Here is a 20,227-nt window from a genome sequence, read left to right as displayed (position 1 = left end):
CATCCCCTCCCTCAGCGATACTCAGCCCAGCGGCCGCCATCTTCCCCGCGATCTTCACTGCAGCCCGATCCGTGTGTGGCGCGTCCCTCCTGCCATGTCTGCCACAGAGGAGCGAGGGCCGATCCCAGGTGGCCAGGCCGGAGCTGGTGGCGGGGCGGGTGGCGACCCCAGTCCCCTCGGGGTCCGCGCATCCCCTTCGGGAGGGATGGATGGAGCCGAGGGGGCCGCGGCCCTTCTGGCCTCCCTGGGGCTCTCCAGAGCCCTTCACGGGGAGGATGGTGGGCAGGAGGCCGCCCAGGCCGCAGTGGAAGAAGACTGGGATGTAGAGCTGGTGGAGGAGGAGGAGGAGGAGGAGGAGGAGGTACAGTTTGAATTAGAGATCGAGGACCAGGAGGAGGATGAGTACCAGTCAGAAGAGGGAGACGAAACTGAGGAAGAGGTCGAGGAGGAGGAAGAGACAGAAGAGGAGGACGAGAATGGGCCCGAGGGCGCGGGAGTGGTCGCGGGCCACGGGCCCCCCACGGCGCAGTTTCAGTCCCTGTTCCGGGATCTGGTCCACTGCCGTGTGCACCACAGCCACTACAACGACCGTGTCCTGGTCGGGCCCCACGCCGGCCGCGTGATGGTCAGGCGCCGCTCCCGACGGCCCTCGGACCCTGCAGAGGATGCCGCGCCTCCTCAGGAGCAGGAAGGCCTGGGAGAGGCAGGTGAGGTCTGGCGGGGCGAGTACCAGGCAGAGGGCACCCCGCCCTGGGAGCCGCAGGAACCTGCAGAGGGGGCGGCATCCCAGAAGGCAGAGGAACCGGCGGCGGAGGCCGAGTTCTGGGCGGACGAGGTCCTGGCTGATGCCTCCGAGTCCTGGGAGGCTGGGGCGTGTGGACCTGACGACGGGGCCGAGGCTGGCGAGGGGCGGCCCAGTCCCCAGGCCCTCGCAGCCCCTGCTGGGGCATCGGCCTGAAAGGCAGGCCGCGCTCAGCGCTGGCCTCTGGCGGTTAAGCAGCGGGTCAAAGCTCTCAAAAACCTTCAGGCACGATATGCACAAGTAGAAGCCCAATTCTCTAAAGACCTTTATGATCTTGAGAAAAAGTATGCTGCTTTCTACCAACCTAGGGGCAAACAAATGGCATACCTCACTTTTGGTTGACGGGCTTCTACAAATGCAAAGATTCCCAGTAGGATGACCTGAGAAAATGATGAAATGGCACAGGGGCACTTTTCAGTGGTTGAGGAATCAGTGAGCTTCGCGGTAGAACTTGTCTTTAAATTGGGTGAACATTTTCCAGTGACGTTCTGGCAGAAACATACAAAAATGCTCTGAGAATCAAATGATTTCGATCCCTTCTCCAAAGGGCCAGAAATAATCAGCAGCACAGTCTGTGAGGTCTACTGGAAAGAGGGGGAAAATGTTGTGAAAACTGTCAAGCAGCAGAAGTGTGAGGCCCATGGAAGTGTTGTATCAACCAGTAGGAACATGGCCAGCTCTTCTTTTTATTTATTGATTGATTTATTTATTTATTTTTTGACATATTTCTCTTCTCCAGAACCTCCTGAGGGCAGAGAACTAGGTTCTGCTGCTGATTTTAAATCGGGAAATGCTTCCCACCACCTTGTGATGCCAAAGTCCGTATCATTCGACACTAAAGAAGAGAGTGCACATCAGTATGAAAATGCTGAGGAAGAGAAAGAGGATGGAAATGAAAAAGCAGAAGAAGGACCCAAAGTGGATACGGTCTCAGCAGAGGGCAGCTCTGGAGAATACAGGTATTATTGTATAGTGCAACCATTCCTGACATATACCTGTTACTAACAGCTTTATGTTTTGTTTTGTTTTGTTTACATACTTAATTTATTTTTGGTTTATTTTTTAACATCTTTATTGGAGTATAATTGCTTTACAGCGGTGTGTTAGTTTCTGCTTTATAACAAAGTCAATCAGCTATACGTATACCTATATCCCCATATCTCCTCCGTCTTGCGTCTCCCTCCCATCCTCCCTATCCCACCCCTCTAGGTGGTCACAGAGCTCCGAGCTGATCTCCCTGTGCTATGCAGCTGCTTCCCACTAGCTATCTATCGTGTTTTAATTTTTTTTTGTAAAGTAAATAAGAAAAAATTGTTGAAATTTTAGTTTTGGAAAAACGGTTTAATGTTACTAATGGACTTGTATTCTAGATGATATAGAAGGAAGTGTGTTCTGAAAAGTATTTCATTTGCAGCCGCAAGTCCTTTGTCCTGTAGCTTTAAGACTACTACAGATGGGAAATTTATCAGACCTGGAAATAGAGACCTATATGTTTTTAGAGGTCTAAAATATAGAGACCTATAGTTTTAGAGAATGGTCACCAGAAGAAGCAGCTAAAGCGAGTAAGCTGTGCACTAGCTGTACCTTCATCCCCTGGCCACAGAAATAGAGTCTCTTGGAATAACAATGCCTTTGAGAAGGTGACTCCTTACAAAGTAGTAAAAAGTTAAGGATTTCACGTAAGACTGCATTTCATGAGTAGTTCACAAATATTAGTTCAATTTAGATTTTTTATTCAAAAGAAAAGAAAATTAGCCATAGTAAGATTATTGGCTATCCCTGAGTTGGTAATTCAATCTTAGTTTCTCTTTTCTCTACCCATTCATCTTTTCCTTTCTCTCTCTCATCTCTCTCTCTCTCTCAGTATCACACTCTTTCTTTCTCCCTTTCTTTTTTATTTATATATTTATTTTATTTATTTATTTACTTTTGGCTGTGTTGGGCCTTCGCTGCTGGGCACGGGCTATCTCCAGCTGCGGCGAGCGGGGGCCACTCCTCGCCGCGGTGTGCGGGCCCCTTCACCGCGGTGGCCTCTCCTGCCGCAGAGCACGGGCTCCAGGCATGCGGGCCTCAGCAGTTGTGGCACGCGGGCTCAGCAGCTGTGGCGCACGGGCTCCAAAGCAAAGGCTCAGTAGCCGTGGCGCACAGGCCCAGATGCTCCGCGGCACGTGGGATCCTCCCGGACCAGGGATGGAACCCGTGTCCCCCGCATTGGCAGGCAGACTCTCAACCACTGCGCCACCAGGGAAGTCCCTCTCCCTTTCTTAATTTTCCTCGGTCAAATAAACCACTTAAAACCAGGCCACTCTTAAGCGTGAACCCTGAAATGAACAAGAGAGGTTGGTTGTATTGGACCCTAAGGAACAAGGAGCCCAGAGATATTAGATGATCTCTGGTAAATCTGTGGAGCAATTAAAATATTTACTAAAGTTAGATTGCTACCTGGCCAGGCTTTTCCTTCAGAGACAAGCTTACCTTCCACGTCTGCCCCTGACCTCTGCCAGTGGCAAGGACCTGCTCCCACATCAGGACCCATTGGTCTCAAAGCAGGCCTCTTCTGGCCGACAGTAGCCCTTTTACTACGTAAACTGTAAAATATTAACAACACTGGCTGGCTCTGGTGGACACAGGTGTCCAAAGCTCCCTAATCCCAGGAAGCACTCATACTTTAAAGCCCCGCCACCCCCCCCCCACCAGGAGATGACGGGCTTTGGAGGAGAATTAATTGAAGGGATAATTATCTGCTTAGCTTTTTCTTTTAACTTTTTGTGTGGCATGCGGGATTTTAGTTCCCCAACCAGGGATCGAACCCACGGCCCCCACAGTGGACGTGCAGAGTCGACCGCTGGACCGCCAGGGAAGTCCCATCTGCTTAGCTTTTAATATGGGCTTAGTTTTGCTAAAAGATGCTTCTGTGCTGGTCGTTCTCTGAGACTCTTTTCCCTTTATTGGAATGGGCTTCCTCAGTCAGCAGGTGACCTCGTGAAACAAGCCTAAGGTTTTGATGCCACTGGTGGGCACTGGCCAGTTCACCTTCCTCTACCCGTGTAAGAGGTACTGACTAAAAGGAAAGCACTGAAGGATTATGGCCTGTCCTAGCTGACTTACTTAAAGAAAGGATATGGATTCCCACCTTTGAGTTCGGTGGTATGGCCTGTGCTTAAAGCCACTACTAATGAGTACAGGCTATCTGTAGACTAGAGAGAGTTAAACAAGGCTGCTCCCTGTATTAGAGCCCCTCTACTATATATTGTTCCCTTAATGAATGACATTCAGAATAACCCTGGTAAATGGTTCAGAGTCATAGACTGGGCTCACATGTTCTCTTTGTTAAATATCACAATTTGCCTTCCCCTTTGAGGATCAACAGTACACCTTTTTCCCAGTGACCTGTGGGGTACATGAATGCGCCCGTGATTGCCCATGGGATTTGCAGTCGGGACCTAGATGCCTGCTCGGCACGAGCCACGTCCTGCAGAGACTCAGCTCTGGCATTGTGTCGACGACATCCTCGTCACTGGACCTGGCCAAGACTCTGTGTCACACACCATCACAACTGTGAGTGAACACCTCCCTGAGAGGGGATGGGCAATTGCCCGCCATAAGGTACAAGGCACCTCCTAGTTTGTTAAATTTCTGGGCTATGTTTGAAACTCAAAAGGGTAAACTAGTCCCAACTGGGTAAAGGAAAAGCTCCTAGTGCTCCAGCCAGCCTCCCAGATTGGTAAAGGAGGCCCAACATTTGGTAGGCATGCTTGGATTCTGGTGCCAACCTCAAATATTTGCTGGCGCCCATCTATGGAGCCCCCCATAGGACCTCCGCTTTTCAGTGGGGACCTGAGCCACCACAGGCACTAGGTAAACTAAAGAAGGCTATCATTTCAGCTCTCCCACTAGTGCTCTGAGGGCAGGACTTACAATTGGAAGTTCCGGCCACCCTAACGTTCACTTACGGGAGCCACTGGACCAAATGTCCGTGGGCTTTTGGCACACGTGACTCCCAGACTCAGTCCCAAGGTATTGGCCAGTGGAGAGGCAACTTGTGGAGGTACACTGAGCCCTTACTGAAACTGAAGGCTTTACTGGAGCAGAGCCAGTTACGCTGTGGATTGAGATTCCTGTTATGTCCTGGGTAATAGCAGAAGCTCCCCGCAGAGCAACTGAGGCCTCTACTCAAATGATAATGGGATCTACTGGATTGAGCTAAACCTGGCCCTACTAGAGTGCTGCAACTCCATGAGAAAATCACTACATACCCTGCCACTGAAGTTAATTTACCGTAACCTCCCGGCCTTCTATACAGGCCTTCCATTAGTGTATCCATGCAAGGCACAGGCCTCTCCTCATATTATTGAGGGCTTGACAAAATAGCTTTTACAGCCCTTGGGACTGCCGCACAAGTTATACCGTCAGACCAAGGTTCCCACATCACTGTAAAGCAAACCAGCAATGGGCATTACAAGAAAACATTGCTTGGGTTTGTCACCTATCCTATCATCTTCCAGTAGCAGGGATCCTGGAAAGACATAATGAACTTTTTTTTTTAAATGACCGCGTAGCAACATATGATTATGGAAATCGATTTGGGTCCCAGATGATAGGGGTTTTGGTTTTCTTTTTTAAGCTTTTAATTAATTAATTAATTTATTTTTATTTTTTTGGCTGTGTTGGGTCTTCGTTTCTGTGCGAGGGCTTTCTCTAGTTGTGGCGAGCGGGGGCCGCTCTTCATCGCGGTGCGTGGGCCTCTCACTGTCGCGGCCTCTCTTGTTTGCGGAGCAGAAGCTTCAGACACGCAGGCTCAGTAGTTGTGGCGCACGGGCCTAGTTGCTCCGCGGCATGTGGGATCTTCCCAGACCAGGGCTCGAACCCGTGTCCCCTGCATTGGCAGGCAGGCTCTCAACCACTGCGCCACCAGGGAAGCCCCATGATGAACTTTTAAATCAAGGGCTGTTGAGAGAACTTGGAGGGCAGTGGTCCTTCAAGTGGTCAGAAATACTGCCCACGGTCCAGATTATATTAAGTTCCTACCCCTCTGGCATAGCTACACCATATTTAAATTCACAACAAATGACGAGACCACCAGCAGAGACATTTCTATCTCTGCTGGTGTACACATCCACAGCAGACACAACCCAGTTGTCAGTTTTCACAGACATGGGTGCCCAGGCGTTGCCATGCACCGAAAAGAAACTTTCACCTGGTACTTTCATCTTTCCTTTCTCCCTCATAGAAAACCCGGAGCTTAGCCACTTCCTTCTTGATCCTGATGAGAACCTGACGTGGACCAGTGATTCTGAAACCATCCTTAGCCTGTGTTCATTCGTCATCCAGTATAAGCCAAGCAAACTACCCGCCAATTTCTGGAGAAAGAGGTGTCCTTATCTGCCATCCATGTACTTTGCTCCAGTAAAGGCACTGTGGAGCCCAGGAGGTGGAACGAAACCTCTCCCAGACCAGGTAACCCCATGTGAACAATACCCAGGGACAATCAGGTCCCCTACTGATGGCTACAGGTGACCTCCAACCTTAATCCCTACCCTGTTTGTATGCCCCTTCTTACCTGAGGAGTTACTGCCCTTGCCAGTGTTGGCTGTATGTCTATTGGTGGTTCACCCAGCCCTAGTAATCCACACACTACTGTTGACAGGGTCTGTTGGAAACAGTATACCACATGCACACAACAGGGAGTCTTACAACATAGGTCAGATTGGGGACAATGGGAGCCACGCTGTTGGCTATTCAGGTCGGTCAATCCTACTGACATGACCACAGATACCAACACTGAGGCTAGCGACCTTCTCATGTCTCTTCTACTACTAGCAACACCCATCCTGGCTAAGCTAGACTCTTTAGATAACACTTATGACTCGTAGATGCCTTCTAAACCCTCAGGGCCAACTTTCACCTGAAATCAGAAGAAACCCAATGTTATGAAGTAGTGCCATTAACCAAATAGAGCCACTGTCTCTTGAGTCTTATTTAACGTGTGCCCAGGGACAGTATGCACCCAGTAGTACAGCCAGCATGCTTGTGATCAGTGTAATCATATTAAAAATGCTGTAATGCAGAGCCATACCGACAAACTCTATGGGGTTACAATTAGATAAAATTATAGCTCTTACTAATCCCTGGCATAATGATGCGTGTAAACGCTGCCAAAAACGTATACCTTAACAACGATTGGTCTCTTTTCTTAGTAGTTATAACGATTTCTCTCTCTCTAGTACAAGTCCCATGTATTGAAGTTTGCACTAAAAGAAATTAAGTGACCAAGGGCAAGTTATCATGAATTTTCCCCCGGTTGGGAAGTCATATTTTATATACACACAAAGACACACACACACACACACACACACACACACACACACACACACACACACACACACACACACACAAGGAAAGGAATGTATACAACATAATACCCAGGACAAGGCACGCCTAAAAAGTCAGGAGCTTCATCCAGTTTGGGAATTCTTTCCTAACCTAACCTTCTTACAATACCAACTTCAAGATTTACATCACACTCAGTGGGACTGGGTTCTTCAACAGCTGCAACACTTGCTGCCCACAGTAACCAATCATAGCTTTTGGGTGTGACAGCAAAGACAGTTCTCATGAAAACATATTTGATCCCATGGAGAAATCTAACCAGTCTCTACGTGGGAGTTTTTCCATCCAAATTGACAGCTATTTGCTTATAACAATTACAAAATTTGTCAGGTTTACCAAGACCATCGTTAATAAGCACTTGGGAAAGACTTGAGGGAAATTGCATCCCAATGTTACTCTTCTGGGGGATCTTAAAACATACACATCACATCTTACCGACCAATAATGAGAAGCCCAGTAGCAAAGGTAATCTGGGAGGAAATCTATTGGTGTCGTTACATGACCACCTCCCAAGAGGCCACCTCTCTGAGGCTGTTAAAGCTATACAAACAGCTGCCCAAGAAAAATTTCCCCTAGAATGGAAGCAGTGGAACAGGTAGTCCTGCACTGAAATACAGCAGCCTTGTGATAAACAGGGAAAGAAATGGGCCAAATGTACAATCTGTTTTTGAGATCACTTGGCCCACCCGGCTGTTTGTTACTAGTAGTTGGCAGGAAACCCAAGCAACAATAACACCACTCTGAGCAAGAAAGCACATACATACAATTGCCCACGAAAACAAACCTGCATGTTGCCTTACTCACAGCAATGTATAAGATGGCAAATTTAAGCACATTCTGCTTACACAGTCATTTATTCACACAAATTTGGTCACATATTCACTCAACAGAATGAAGATGCCCACACATTCGCTCACACACACACGCACACTCAAGTATGCTCACATGTAAGACTCACACATTCACTCACATGCACACATTGAACACACTCACAAACAGGCATGCTCACATACTCACTTACCCACAAACATGCTCACACACCATGAAGTTCACACCTTCACTCATGCATATGGATACACTCAGATAACTTCATACACACTCACATGTTCACTCATTCAAATGTAATCAAACATTAACAAGCTTACGCAATCAAACGAGCTTAAAGATTCACATGCACATGCTCACACACTCACTCACAGGTTTACTAGCACTTGTAGATACCCTGGTATACGAACATGTATCTACATGTTCAGGCACCCAGATATATTTGAAATACCATGTTCACATACATGACAGTGCTTATGAATTCACTTGCACACATGAATATGATCGCATACACAAGATCACTCACGTTCCTTCACAGGCATCAACACACTGACTCATTCACTCCCACACAATGGCATACTTGATGTTAATGGGCTCACACAGTCAACAGTCTTACACACTGGCACACTTGTATTTGCTTACATGGACACACCCACATATTCACTTATGCACACACATTTGCCTGCTCACAAGCAAAAATACCCACATATTCACTCACACACAGATATGCTCTCACTTTATCATGCTGCTGGCAGTCAATCATCTGTGAATGTCTTTACACATTTATTCACCTACAAACACACTCAATACCTCATACACATGAACACGCTCACACAGTCACCCACAGATGAACACCCTCAGATAAGGACATGCGTATATATTTATTCACTCTTAACGTCAAACAAATTTACTCTCGCACAGAGACAATCTCACATGTACTCACAAACACGTGCTGATGCTCATCAACAGTCACACGTATGAACTTGATCACACACACAGTCATACTCAATATGTAAATATACTTACGTGTTAAGTCCCCAGAGTACCTGGTCCCACATATGAACATGCTCCCACATTCCCGACAGAAATTATTATCCCACATACGACACACTCAAAATTCTATAACCTGTTCTAAGTTTCTGGGTCTCTGCCAACCCTATTTTGCCTTTCCAGCTGGCTCACTATTAAGCTGTGCCTGTAGAGATTTCCTGAGAGAGACAAGAAGTCTGAAGGAAGGAGAATCTACTATGTCTTCTCTCTGTTCCTGTTCCTCTCTGTATCACCCCACTAAAGGTAAGAATAGTCTTTCAAATGAATTTTTTTAAGTTATTTATTTTGTTTTTATTTATTTATTATTTTTGGCTGCGTTGGGTCTTCCTTGCTGTGCATGGACTTTCTCTAGTTGCGGCGAGCGGGGACTACTCTTCGTTGCGGTGCGTGGGCATCTCATTGCGGTGGCTTCTCTTGTTGCGCAGCATGGGCTCTAGACGCACGGGGTTCAGTAGTTGTAGCACACGGGCTCAGTAGTTGCGGCTCGCAGGCTCTAGAGCGCAGGCTCAGCAGTTGTGGCGCGCAGGCTTAGTTGCTCCGCAGCATGTGGGATCTTCCTGGACCAGGGCTCGAACCCATGTCCCCTGCGTTGGCAGGTGGATTCTTAACCACTGTGCCATCAGGGAAGCCCTCAGATGAATTCTTAAGAAGAATTCTTTTATATGTCTTTTATATATATATATGATATGTTCTTGATCCTTTCATCTGCCCAAAACACTTAGGTTGTCTCCATTCCTTGGCTATTGTGAATAATGCTGCAATGAGCATAAGAGAGCAGAGCAGAAAGCACCTCCTTTGGATCTGTTTTCAGGAGTGGGATTGCTGGCTGATCTGCTAGTTCTATTTTCAATCTTTTGAGGAACCTCCATACAGTTGTCCATAGTGGCTGCACCATTTTACTTTCCCACCAACAGGGCACGAGGGTTCCTTTTTTACCACACTCTTGCCAACACTTGCTATCTCTTGTCCTTTTGATAATAGCCATCCTAATAGGTGTAATGTCTTAATTACAGCTTTGATTTGCATTTTCCTGATGGTTAGTTATCTTGAACACCTTTTCATATACCTATTAGCCAGTTGTATGTCTTCTTTGGAAAAATGTATATTTGGACCGTGTGCCCTTTTATTAATTATTTGTTGGTTTTGTGTTTTTTTTTTTTTTTTTTGCTGTTGAGTTGATTGAATTCCTTATATATTTTGCATATTATCCCCTCAACAGATAACATGATTTGCAAATATTTTCTTCTGCTTCATAGGTCAGTTGCCTTTTCCTTTTGTTGATTGTTTCCTTTGCTGTGCAGAAGCTTTTTAGTTTGATGTAGTCCACTTGTTTATTTTTGTATTTGTTGCCTTTGTTTTGGTGTCAATTCAAAAAAAAAACATTGCCATAACCTATGTCAAGGAGCTTACCCCTGTGTTTTCCTCTAGGAGTTTTACAGATTCAGGCCTTACGTTTAAGTCTTTAATCCATTTGGAGTTCATTTTGGGGTATGGTGTAAGATAAGGGTCCAATATAGTATCTTTGCATGTGGATATCCAGTTTTCCCAGCACCATTTATTGAAGAGACTCTCCTGTCCTCGTTGTGTGTTCTTGTCAAATAGTTGAGCATATATGTGAGGGTTTATTTCTGGGCTCTATATTTTGTTCCGTTGGTCTATGTATACATCTGTTCTTATGCCAATACCATGCTGTTTTGATTACTATACCTTTGTAAAATAATGAAATCAGGAAGCATGATGCCTCCAGGTTTAGGTTTGTTATTTGGGGGGTGGTTCATCAAAGGGTACAAATGATCAGTTATAAGATAAATACATTCTAGGGATCTAATGTACGGCATGCTGATATAATTTAAGATATTGTGTGGTATGCTGGAGACTTGCTGAGACGGTAGATCTTAGTTTTATCCCACACACCACCCCCAAAAAACCTTTAGCTATGTGAGGTGATAGATGTATTAATCGGTTTCACCGTGGTAATCATTTAACAATGTATACATACATCAAGCATCACACTGTTCACCGTGAATATAGAAATTTTATTTGTAAATTATACTTCCATAAAGTTGGAGGGGATGGGAGGAATGTGTGTCCTGTTCACATGGAAAAAATTAATTACTCTAAACTGTCAGAGGTAAAGCACAGGATTTGGGTTACTAGAAGAATACATTTTAAGTCAACTGTCTTCAATAAACTCAATGAGCGAAAGGAAACAATGATCAAAGAACTAGGAAACAATGAGAAAGATGTATCACAAAGAGACAGATATTATAAATAGGGACAAAATAAAAGTTCTTCAGCTGCAAAGCACAGTAAGTGAAATGAAAAATTAATAAAAGATGTCCAACAGCAAATTTGACCAGGAGAAAAAGAATCAGCGAGTTTTAAAAGGTTAGTTGAAATATCCAGTCTCTGGAAAGGAAAAGAGGAGCAGAAAAGCAAAGAATGAAGAATAATGAGCACAGCCTATGAGACTTATGTGCATCAGCAAGCTCACCAATGTACACATAATGACAGTTGCAGAGGCAGAGGAGAGAGAGAAAGGGGTAGGAAATCATTGAAGAAATGATGCCTGAAAACCTCCAAACTCGGAGTAAAGACATGAATCTACACACCCAAGAAGTTCCACAAACTCCAAGCAGGATAAAATCAGAGATCCCCACCTAGGCACACCATGATCAAATTATCAAAAGTCAAAGACAAAGAGTGAACCTTGAAAACAGCAATAGAAACAACTCCTCACCTACAAGTAATCCTCAGTAAGATTTGTGCCCATTTCTCTACAGAAACCATAGAGGACAGCTGGCATTGGAATGACATATTAAAAGCGTAGAACAAATGAACAAAAATACCCTTTCAACCAAGAATTCTATATGTGGGGAAAACGAAGGGGAGTTAAAGACATTCCAAGACAAACAAAAACTGAGAGAGTACATAGCTAGTAAGCTTGCCCTACAGAAAGTACTAAAAGGAGTCCTTCAGGCTGAATTGAAATAATGCTGGGCACCTATCTGAAGCAATATGAAGAAATAAACCACAAAGGCCAAGGTAACTACACAGGTAAACGCAAAAGCCAGTATTGCTGCACTTTTGGTTTGTATCTCCTCTTTTTGTTCTCATATATGATTGAAAATACAAATGTATAAAGCATTAACTATAAATCTCTGTTAATGGGCACCAAATATACAAACATGCCATGTGTCACCATAATTAAATAAAGAAATGTGGCAGAGCTGGGGAAAAGCAGAGGTTTTGAATACTATTGCAACTATCTCCGTATTAATACAAACTTGATTATTATAAAGTTAAGATATTAATTGTAACTCCCAGTGTAACCACCGACACTGCCCCCACAAAAAGCTCCAGCACTATAAAAAAACTAAAAAAGGTACAGAGAAAGGAGTGATAAAGAATCACTTTGTACACTAGCAAAATGAAATTAATAACAGAAAAATACAGTAATTGAGGAGTGAAGGAACAAAAAAAGGCTGGCATGTGGAAAATAAATAGGAAAAGGTCAGGAAAAGTCTTTCCCTGTCAGTAATCAATACAATAACCATAGATAAAACTGTTCAACGAAAAGACAGCACAAGTGAGTGAACTTCAGGCAGTCAGTCACCTTAGCGCTGGATGCTCTGGCCAACAGTTAGCCCCGTCTGCACATTTTCATAGACAATCAGGCCATTGTCGTTGGTCTGGCTGTCTGGTCCGGCCCATGGCAGCAACGACGTTTCCTTGTGTAAAACTGTCCCCTTTGGGGTAAAGAGCCCTGGGAATCTCTTGGCCCACAGACTCCCAAATTATAAATCCAGGTCACACGTGTCTCTATATATACTAAAGCCACTATGCAGGGCTTTGCCAAGACCCTCCTTCTTGGCTTTGGAGTTCCGGGCCTTATTGATGGTGACCGAGGCATGCATTTTACTTCTCAGGATACACAACGCTGGGCTCTTGAACGGCATTCAGTGGACCTTTTGCCTCCCTACCCGGCCTTAGGCTGCAGGACTCAGAGTTCCAGAGTGGCTTACTTCCACAAGTTCAAATTCCATTACAGGAAAATGGCACGTTTCAGTCGCCAGTCACACGCCAGAGGTGAATTGTAGTATAGCGTCTGACTGCATCCTTTGATGTTTGACTGCTGAGGGCTTTTAAACGTCAACCCTCCCTCTTCCCCAATGCCCCACACTCTCTCCTTTGGCGCGGTTGTAGGGTGGAGGGGAGGAGGAGTGGGCGTCAAACTACACTAGCTACTGCCAGCACAAGGGAACTGTCATGCTGGCCCCATCCACGAATCACAGTAGAACTCCCAAAGCAATTTCGTCCTTTCCTGACTCTCTCAAGTCTTTTTTGGAGCAGCTTCAAAAGGCTACCCTGCTCTCCCCCCAGAAGCCTCCTCATGTAAGGAATACACTTTGCATCGCGTCTCGGTAGTGTGTGTGTGTGTGTGTGTGTGTGTGTGTGTGTGTGGTGTCACCAGTCTTGATTGACCTTTGAACCCAACTTGGGGTAGGGGTCCATACTGACTCAGGGTGGCAACAACAGCTCTTCTCGCCAACCTTCCCAGGAGCGCAGGGCAGAATGTGTGCTTCCCATCCGTGAAACGTTAGGGTCTGTCAAATTAGATGTCCTGGATCCCAAGGCGGTGTGCTTACTGGAAGTAAGGGACATAGCTTATGTTCTCCTGAACGTGAAGTTACAGCTAACACCCACTCTTGCTTCTGTGCCCAGCGACAATAGTAAGTGGGATTAGCATAAAATAGTTGTCGATTTCTTCCTCGTTTTAAGCATTCGTTACCCTTGACCACTCGGCTAAGTGGGGCTGAGTACAACAAAAAGTCTCGGACTGTTGACCGAGAAATCATTCTAGGAAGCCTGCCCTGTTAACGTGTGCCGTGCTGTATTAGTCTGCTCAGGCTGCCCTAATAAAATGCCATAGGCTGGGCGGCTTAAACAAGACATTGGTTTATTTCCTACAGTTCTGGAGGCTAGGAAGCCCAAGGTCAGGGTGCCAGCATGGTGGAGTTCTTGGTGAGGGCCCTCGTTTTGGCTTGAAGATAGCCGCCTTCTTCCTGTGGCTTCACGTTGGGGTGGTGGGCGGAGAGCACCATCTATGGTCTCTTCCTGTAAGGGCAGTAATCCCAACGTGTGGACCGCAGCCTCCTGACCTTACCGAAACTGAATGACCTACCAAAGACCCAGTCTCCAAATACCATCTCCTGGGGGCGGGGTGGGGTGGGGGACGGGCTTCATCGTATGAATTGGGGAGGCAGGGGATGTACACACTCCAGTGCAGAGCATGTGCTCAGCCCAGTCTTTGAAAGAAGTATCTCTCTCTGTCTCTGTCTCTGTCTCTGTGACTCTCTCTTCTCTGTCTCTGTCTCTGTCTCTGTCTCTGTGTCTCTCTCTTCTCTCTCTCTCTCTCTGTCTTCATTTCTTGGAGGCTGGAAATGAATTGGGGAGCCCTGATGAAACACTGTCCGGCTCCTGTCTTTACTGCTTTCTCTCCACTCTCCATTCTCACTGCACCCATATCGACTTTGTATGTCCTTTTCTAAGTAGCTTTAACAGCATTAAAACCTCCAAATTCTCTTGCTCTCTCTTGTGGGAGGTTTTAAGCGTTGCTGAGATTTGATCTATACACCTTCTCTCTCTCTCGTTTTTGAACTAAGTGTGTCTCAGTCAGCGTGAGCTGCCCCAGGGTGGCAAATGGGGAACACATGCAGGTTCTCATACCCCAGGGCGCCGCCCTATAGGGACACTGTAGCTTTGCTCTTGCAGTGGTGGAATGAAAAGGAAGGGATTCCTGTGGGCTCACCGAGGCTCAGGGTGAGCTGGGCCTTTAAGGCTTCCAGGGAAGCTGAAGACCTTGGTCACTCATTGGACGGCGGTGCTGTCAATCCTTGGCTGCTGGCAAATGAGCTTAGAGCCGGCGCTGGAGGACGTGGCCCTTGGTTGACCCTTCCAAGGTCCGCCTCCCGTCGCCAGCCAGTCAGGCTCTTTCCCGCCCTGTGCGCAGCGGCCTCGGCGCAGTCTCGGTGGGGCGCTCCACAGGCCGGCGGTCTGCCCTTCCCGTGGCGGGGCCCCCAGAGGCATCTTGGCAGACCCTTGTCCCCTGTGCAGCCGGCTTCTCTGCAACCCCCACCCCGTGCCGGAGGCCCCGCTGCCAACATCATCCCCTCCCTCAGCGATACTCAGCCCGGCGGCCGCCATCTTCCCCGCGATCTTCACTGCAGCCCGATCCGTGTGTGGCGCGTCCCTCCTGCCATGTCTGCCACAGAGGAGCGAGGGCCGATCCCAGGTGGCCAGGCCGGAGCTGGTGGCGGGGCGGGTGGCGACCCCAGTCCCCTCGGGGTCCGCGCATCCCCTTCGGGAGGGATGGATGGAGCCGAGGGGGCCGCGGCCCTTCTGGCCTCCCTGGGGCTCTCCAGAGCCCTTCACGGGGAGGATGGTGGGCAGGAGGCCGCCCAGGCCGCAGTGGAAGAAGACTGGGATGTAGAGCTGGTGGAGGAGGAGGAGGAGGAGGAGGAGGAGGAGGTACAGTTTGAATTAGAGATCGAGGACCAGGAGGAGGATGAGTACCAGTCAGAAGAGGGAGACGAAACTGAGGAAGAGGTCGAGGAGGAGGAAGAGACAGAAGAGGAGGACGAGAATGGGCCCGAGGGCGCGGGAGTGGTCGCGGGCCACGGGCCCCCCACGGCGCAGTTTCAGTCCCTGTTCCGGGATCTGGTCCACTGCCGTGTGCACCACAGCCACTACAACGACCGTGTCCTGGTCGGGCCCCACGCCGGCCGCGTGATGGTCAGGCGCCGCTCCCGACGGCCCTCGGACCCTGCAGAGGATGCCGCGCCTCCTCAGGAGCAGGAAGGCCTGGGAGAGGCAGGTGAGGTCTGGCGGGGCGAGTACCAGGCAGAGGGCACCCCGCCCTGGGAGCCGCAGGAACCTGCAGAGGGGGCGGCATCCCAGAAGGCAGAGGAACCGGCGGCGGAGGCCGAGTTCTGGGCGGACGAGGTCCTGGCTGATGCCTCCGAGTCCTGGGAGGCTGGGGCGTGTGGACCTGACGACGGGGCCGAGGCTGGCGAGGGGCGGCCCAGTCCCCAGGCCCTCGCAGCCCCTGCTGGGGCATCGGCCTGAAAGGCAGGCCGCGCTCAGCGCTGGCCTCTGGCGGTTAAGCAGCGGGTCAAAGCTCTCAAAAACCTTCAGGCACGATATGCACAAGTAGAAGCCCAATTCTCTAAAGACCTTTATGATCTTGAGAAAAAGTATGCTGCTTTCTACCAACCTAGGGGCAAACAAATGGCATACCTCACTTTTGGTTGACGGGCTTCTACAAATGCAAAGATTCCCAGTAGGATGACCTGAGAAAATGATGAAATGGCACAGGGGCACTTTTCAGTGGTTGAGGAATCAGTGAGCTTCGCGGTAGAACTTGTCTTTAAATTGGGTGAACATTTTCCAGTGACGTTCTGGCAGAAACATACAAAAATGCTCTGAGAATCAAATGATTTCGATCCCTTCTCCAAAGGGCCAGAAATAATCAGCAGCACAGTCTGTGAGGTCTACTGGAAAGAGGGGGAAAATGTTGTGAAAACTGTCAAGCAGCAGAAGTGTGAGGCCCATGGAAGTGTTGTATCAACCAGTAGGAACATGGCCAGCTCTTCTTTTTATTTATTGATTTATTTATTTATTTATTTTTTGACATATTTCTCTTCTCCAGAACCTCCTGAGGGCAGAGAACTAGGTTCTGCTGCTGATTTTAAATCGGGAAATGCTTCCCACCACCTTGTGATGCCAAAGTCCGTATCATTCGACACTAAAGAAGAGAGTGCACATCAGTATGAAAATGCTGAGGAAGAGAAAGAGGATGGAAATGAAAAAGCAGAAGAAGGACCCAAAGTGGATACGGTCTCAGCAGAGGGCAGCTCTGGAGAATACAGGTATTATTGTATAGTGCAACCATTCCTGACATATACCTGTTACTAACAGCTTTATGTTTTGTTTTGTTTTGTTTACATACTTAATTTATTTTTGGTTTATTTTTTAACATCTTTATTGGAGTATAATTGCTTTACAGCGGTGTGTTAGTTTCTGCTTTATAACAAAGTCAATCAGCTATACGTATACCTATATCCCCATATCTCCTCCGTCTTGCGTCTCCCTCCCATCCTCCCTATCCCACCCCTCTAGGTGGTCACAGAGCTCCGAGCTGATCTCCCTGTGCTATGCAGCTGCTTCCCACTAGCTATCTATCGTGTTTTAATTTTTTTTTGTAAAGTAAATAAGAAAAAATTGTTGAAATTTTAGTTTTGGAAAAACGGTTTAATGTTACTAATGGACTTGTATTCTAGATGATATAGAAGGAAGTGTGTTCTGAAAAGTATTTCATTTGCAGCCGCAAGTCCTTTGTCCTGTAGCTTTAAGACTACTACAGATGGGAAATTTATCAGACCTGGAAATAGAGACCTATATGTTTTTAGAGGTCTAAAATATAGAGACCTATAGTTTTAGAGAATGGTCACCAGAAGAAGCAGCTAAAGCGAGTAAGCTGTGCACTAGCTGTACCTTCATCCCCTGGCCACAGAAATGGAGTCTCTTGGAATAACAATGCCTTTGAGAAGGTGACTCCTTACAAAGTAGTAAAAAGTTAAGGATTTCACATAAGACTGCATTTCATGAGTAGTTCACAAATATTAGTTCGATTGAGATTTTTTATTCAAAAGAAAAGAAAATTAGCCATAGTAAGATTATTGGCTATCCCTGAGTCGGTAATTCAATCTTAGTTTCTCCTTCCTCTACCCATTCGTCTTTTCCTTTCTCTGTCTCATCTCTCTCTCTCTCTCTCTCAGTATCACGCTCTTTCTTTCTTAATTTTCACACCTGTGGATGTTTGATAACAGCCTCATTCTCATTTTACAGATACGGAAACTGAAGGTCTGGGATTATAAGGGATTTATGATTTGTGTAAGGAGCATAGGCTCTTAAGGTGGAAAGACATTTAAATCGCAGAGTGGCCTTTCAAGAAAAAAATCTAGCGTTTATAGTGGTGGGCAAGAGAGAGATGAGGTTGGTGTGATGAAATGATGTGCACCCTGACAACCAAGGCTCTGGGTTACAAGAAGAAAACATTTTGTTCTCTCCTTGGAGAGCCAACAGATGTACGTAGTATTGACTCATATTTAGAAAGTCCCTGCTGCATGTTATTGGTGTACAATTGTTAATTGACTCTTATCCCATCCTACAGTTGGAAGGCATAAAAAGAAGTGGACGGCGAAAGAAAAGATGAATTTGTTCTTCACGGATATTCTAGTTTTCATTAGCCCACAATACAAATTTTGTTCCAAAGTTCAGCATCCCAAAAGGATATTAACTGACATCTGACTTTATTCTTACCTTTTGCAGATAAATCTGATAGTATTGTTCACGTTGAAAATAAAAGTTTGTTTGACATGAATAAGCTGCAGTTTTTTTTTTAACCTAAATAACACTGACTCCAACGTATCTTTGTTCTGTTTCTTTCGGCCCACCTTACTGTCATTGAAAGGGATTTCTTTCAACTATTTGGTAAGCCTGTTTCAAATCCTTTTATTGCAGCCTCAAATAAATTAAAATATTAGATTATAAACAAGTTGTGTGACGAGAGAGATGGTGGCCCAGCCTCTAGTATATGTTATTGAAAGGACCTGACGGATGACCTAGCTTGCCTGGAGACCAGATGGCGCTATTGGCCTGCCATGGAGCAGCAGCAGCCGCAGCTGGGAACTTGTTTGAAATGCAAATTCTCAGAGCCTGCTCCAGACCTACTGAATTGGATATTCTGAAGGTAGGCTGCTAGCCATCGGGTTTTACAAGTCCTCCAAGTGCTACTGAAGCACACTAAAGTTTGAGAACCACTGCTTTAGGGCAATGGGGGAAACGTTTAAGTACACCTACAGTAGGACCAGCCTTAATTCACTGACTTGGTACTGTTGCAGGTAAACTGAACAGGATGGTAAGATCTGGGCTGAGGAAGACACTAGAATTCTCAGGGGCCTGAGACACAAAGAGCTCCCGGAGGGATGTGTTAGTTTCCTAGGGTTACCGTAACAAATTACCACAAAGCAGGTGGCTTAAAACAACCGAAATTTATTCTCTGACAGTTCTGGAGGCCAGAAGTCTGAGGTCAAAGTGTCGGCAGGGTTGGTTCCTTCTGGAGGCTCGGAGGGAGAATCTGTTCCATGCCTCTCTCCTAGCTTCTGGTGGCTGCTGTCAATCCTTGGCATCACTCGGCTTGTAAATGCATGATTCCAATTTCTTTCTTCATCTTTGCATAGTGTTTTCCCCTGTGTCTCTGTTTCTGTGTTCTTTCTCTTCTTATGAGGACGCCAGTCATACTGGATTAAGGGCCCGCCCTAATCCAGTATGACCTCATCTGATCTTTATTACACCTGCAAATACCCGATTTCCAAATAAGGTCACATTTACAGGTTCCGCGGGTCAAGGCTTCAACATATCTTTTGCGGGGACACAGTTCAGCTTATAACAAGGGGCAAAGATTCAGTAGTGGAAGGGAGAAAAAGATGAAGGAAAAACCTAGTTCCAAAAGGATAAAAGCATTATGATACCATGCACGTATGAAGTTTAAAGACATGCAAAAGTTATTAGATTGATTATAGGTACATGTATTTGTAGTAAAAGGCATACATAGGAGTAATGCATACATATGTAGTATGCAGAAAGGTGTGTATGAGAACAATAAACTTATTTAAGACAGTGGTTAAATGTATGGAAAGAGAGGGAGAATTCAGTTGGGGAGAGGTACACTGGGTTTCAATTTCATTTGTAAGCTTACGTTTCTTAAGACGGCTGATGGTTGCATGGGTGTAGCATTCTCTGTACCTTTGTCGAGGTCTGAAATATGTCCTAATTTAAAGAAAATGAAAGGAGGAAATGGGCCTAATATCTGGAACTTCTTTAAGGGAAAAAGGGGAAGGGGTACTTGAGCAGAGCAGAGGACCATAGAAGGGGAGAACCAGGGGTTTGAGGGTAGAAGGCCTTATTTCTATATTTAGTGAAGGCTGCTTGAGAGCTTGCTAGTTAGCATCAATACCTTTTTCTGTTTTCTGTGCTAGTGCCTCACGTACCCTAGGGTAGATTAACATTATTTATTTACGTGTGTATCTCCCCAGC

General features: G+C 46.5%; 2 protein-coding genes across 5 annotated transcripts in view; both read left to right on the top strand.

Moving 5' to 3' along the window:
- LOC309653216 (uncharacterized protein) overlaps positions 1-2,119 on the top strand; it is a 54,126-nt gene extending 52,007 nt beyond the window's left edge. The window contains exons 1-2 of one of the 2 annotated variants that reach the window (XM_082447735.1): positions 40-707; positions 1,542-2,119. In XM_082447735.1, coding sequence (XP_082303861.1) covers positions 95-707; positions 1,542-1,807 — 879 coding nt within the window. In that variant the 5' untranslated portion in view covers positions 40-94 and the 3' untranslated portion in view covers positions 1,808-2,119. Of the gene's footprint in view, positions 1-39; positions 708-1,541 lie in introns of those variants that run through there. The other variant, XR_014259037.1, reaches the window with a different exon arrangement.
- Positions 2,120-3,064: 945 nt separating this feature from the next.
- Positions 3,065-19,734, top strand: LOC309653260 (uncharacterized protein). 3 transcript variants are annotated; one of them, XM_082447829.1, is made up of 5 exons: positions 3,065-4,360; positions 6,033-6,259; positions 9,191-9,310; positions 16,779-16,998; positions 18,303-19,734. In XM_082447829.1, the coding sequence occupies exons 3-5, from the start codon at positions 9,265-9,267 to the stop codon at positions 18,313-18,315; spliced, it is 279 nt and encodes a 92-aa protein (XP_082303955.1). In that variant the 5' UTR covers positions 3,065-4,360; positions 6,033-6,259; positions 9,191-9,264; the 3' UTR covers positions 18,316-19,734. The 3 variants fall into 3 exon arrangements, 2 of the variants coding, with proteins under 2 accessions (XP_082303955.1, XP_082303954.1); XR_014259054.1 differs by lacking the exons at positions 16,779-16,998; positions 18,303-19,734 and adding an exon at positions 11,851-12,296 and having other exon boundaries at positions 3,069-4,360; XM_082447828.1 differs by lacking the exons at positions 3,065-4,360; positions 6,033-6,259; positions 9,191-9,310 and adding exons at positions 15,279-15,362; positions 15,814-15,944.
- Positions 19,735-20,227: the final 493 nt, after the last annotated feature.

The sequence above is a fragment of the Balaenoptera physalus genome (assembly GCF_965194825.1).
Source record: "Balaenoptera physalus genome assembly, chromosome: X".
Classification (NCBI taxonomy): domain Eukaryota; kingdom Metazoa; phylum Chordata; class Mammalia; order Artiodactyla; family Balaenopteridae; genus Balaenoptera; species Balaenoptera physalus.
Note: the sequence above shows the minus strand (reverse complement) of the source record. Positions and strands in the feature narration are given on the sequence as shown.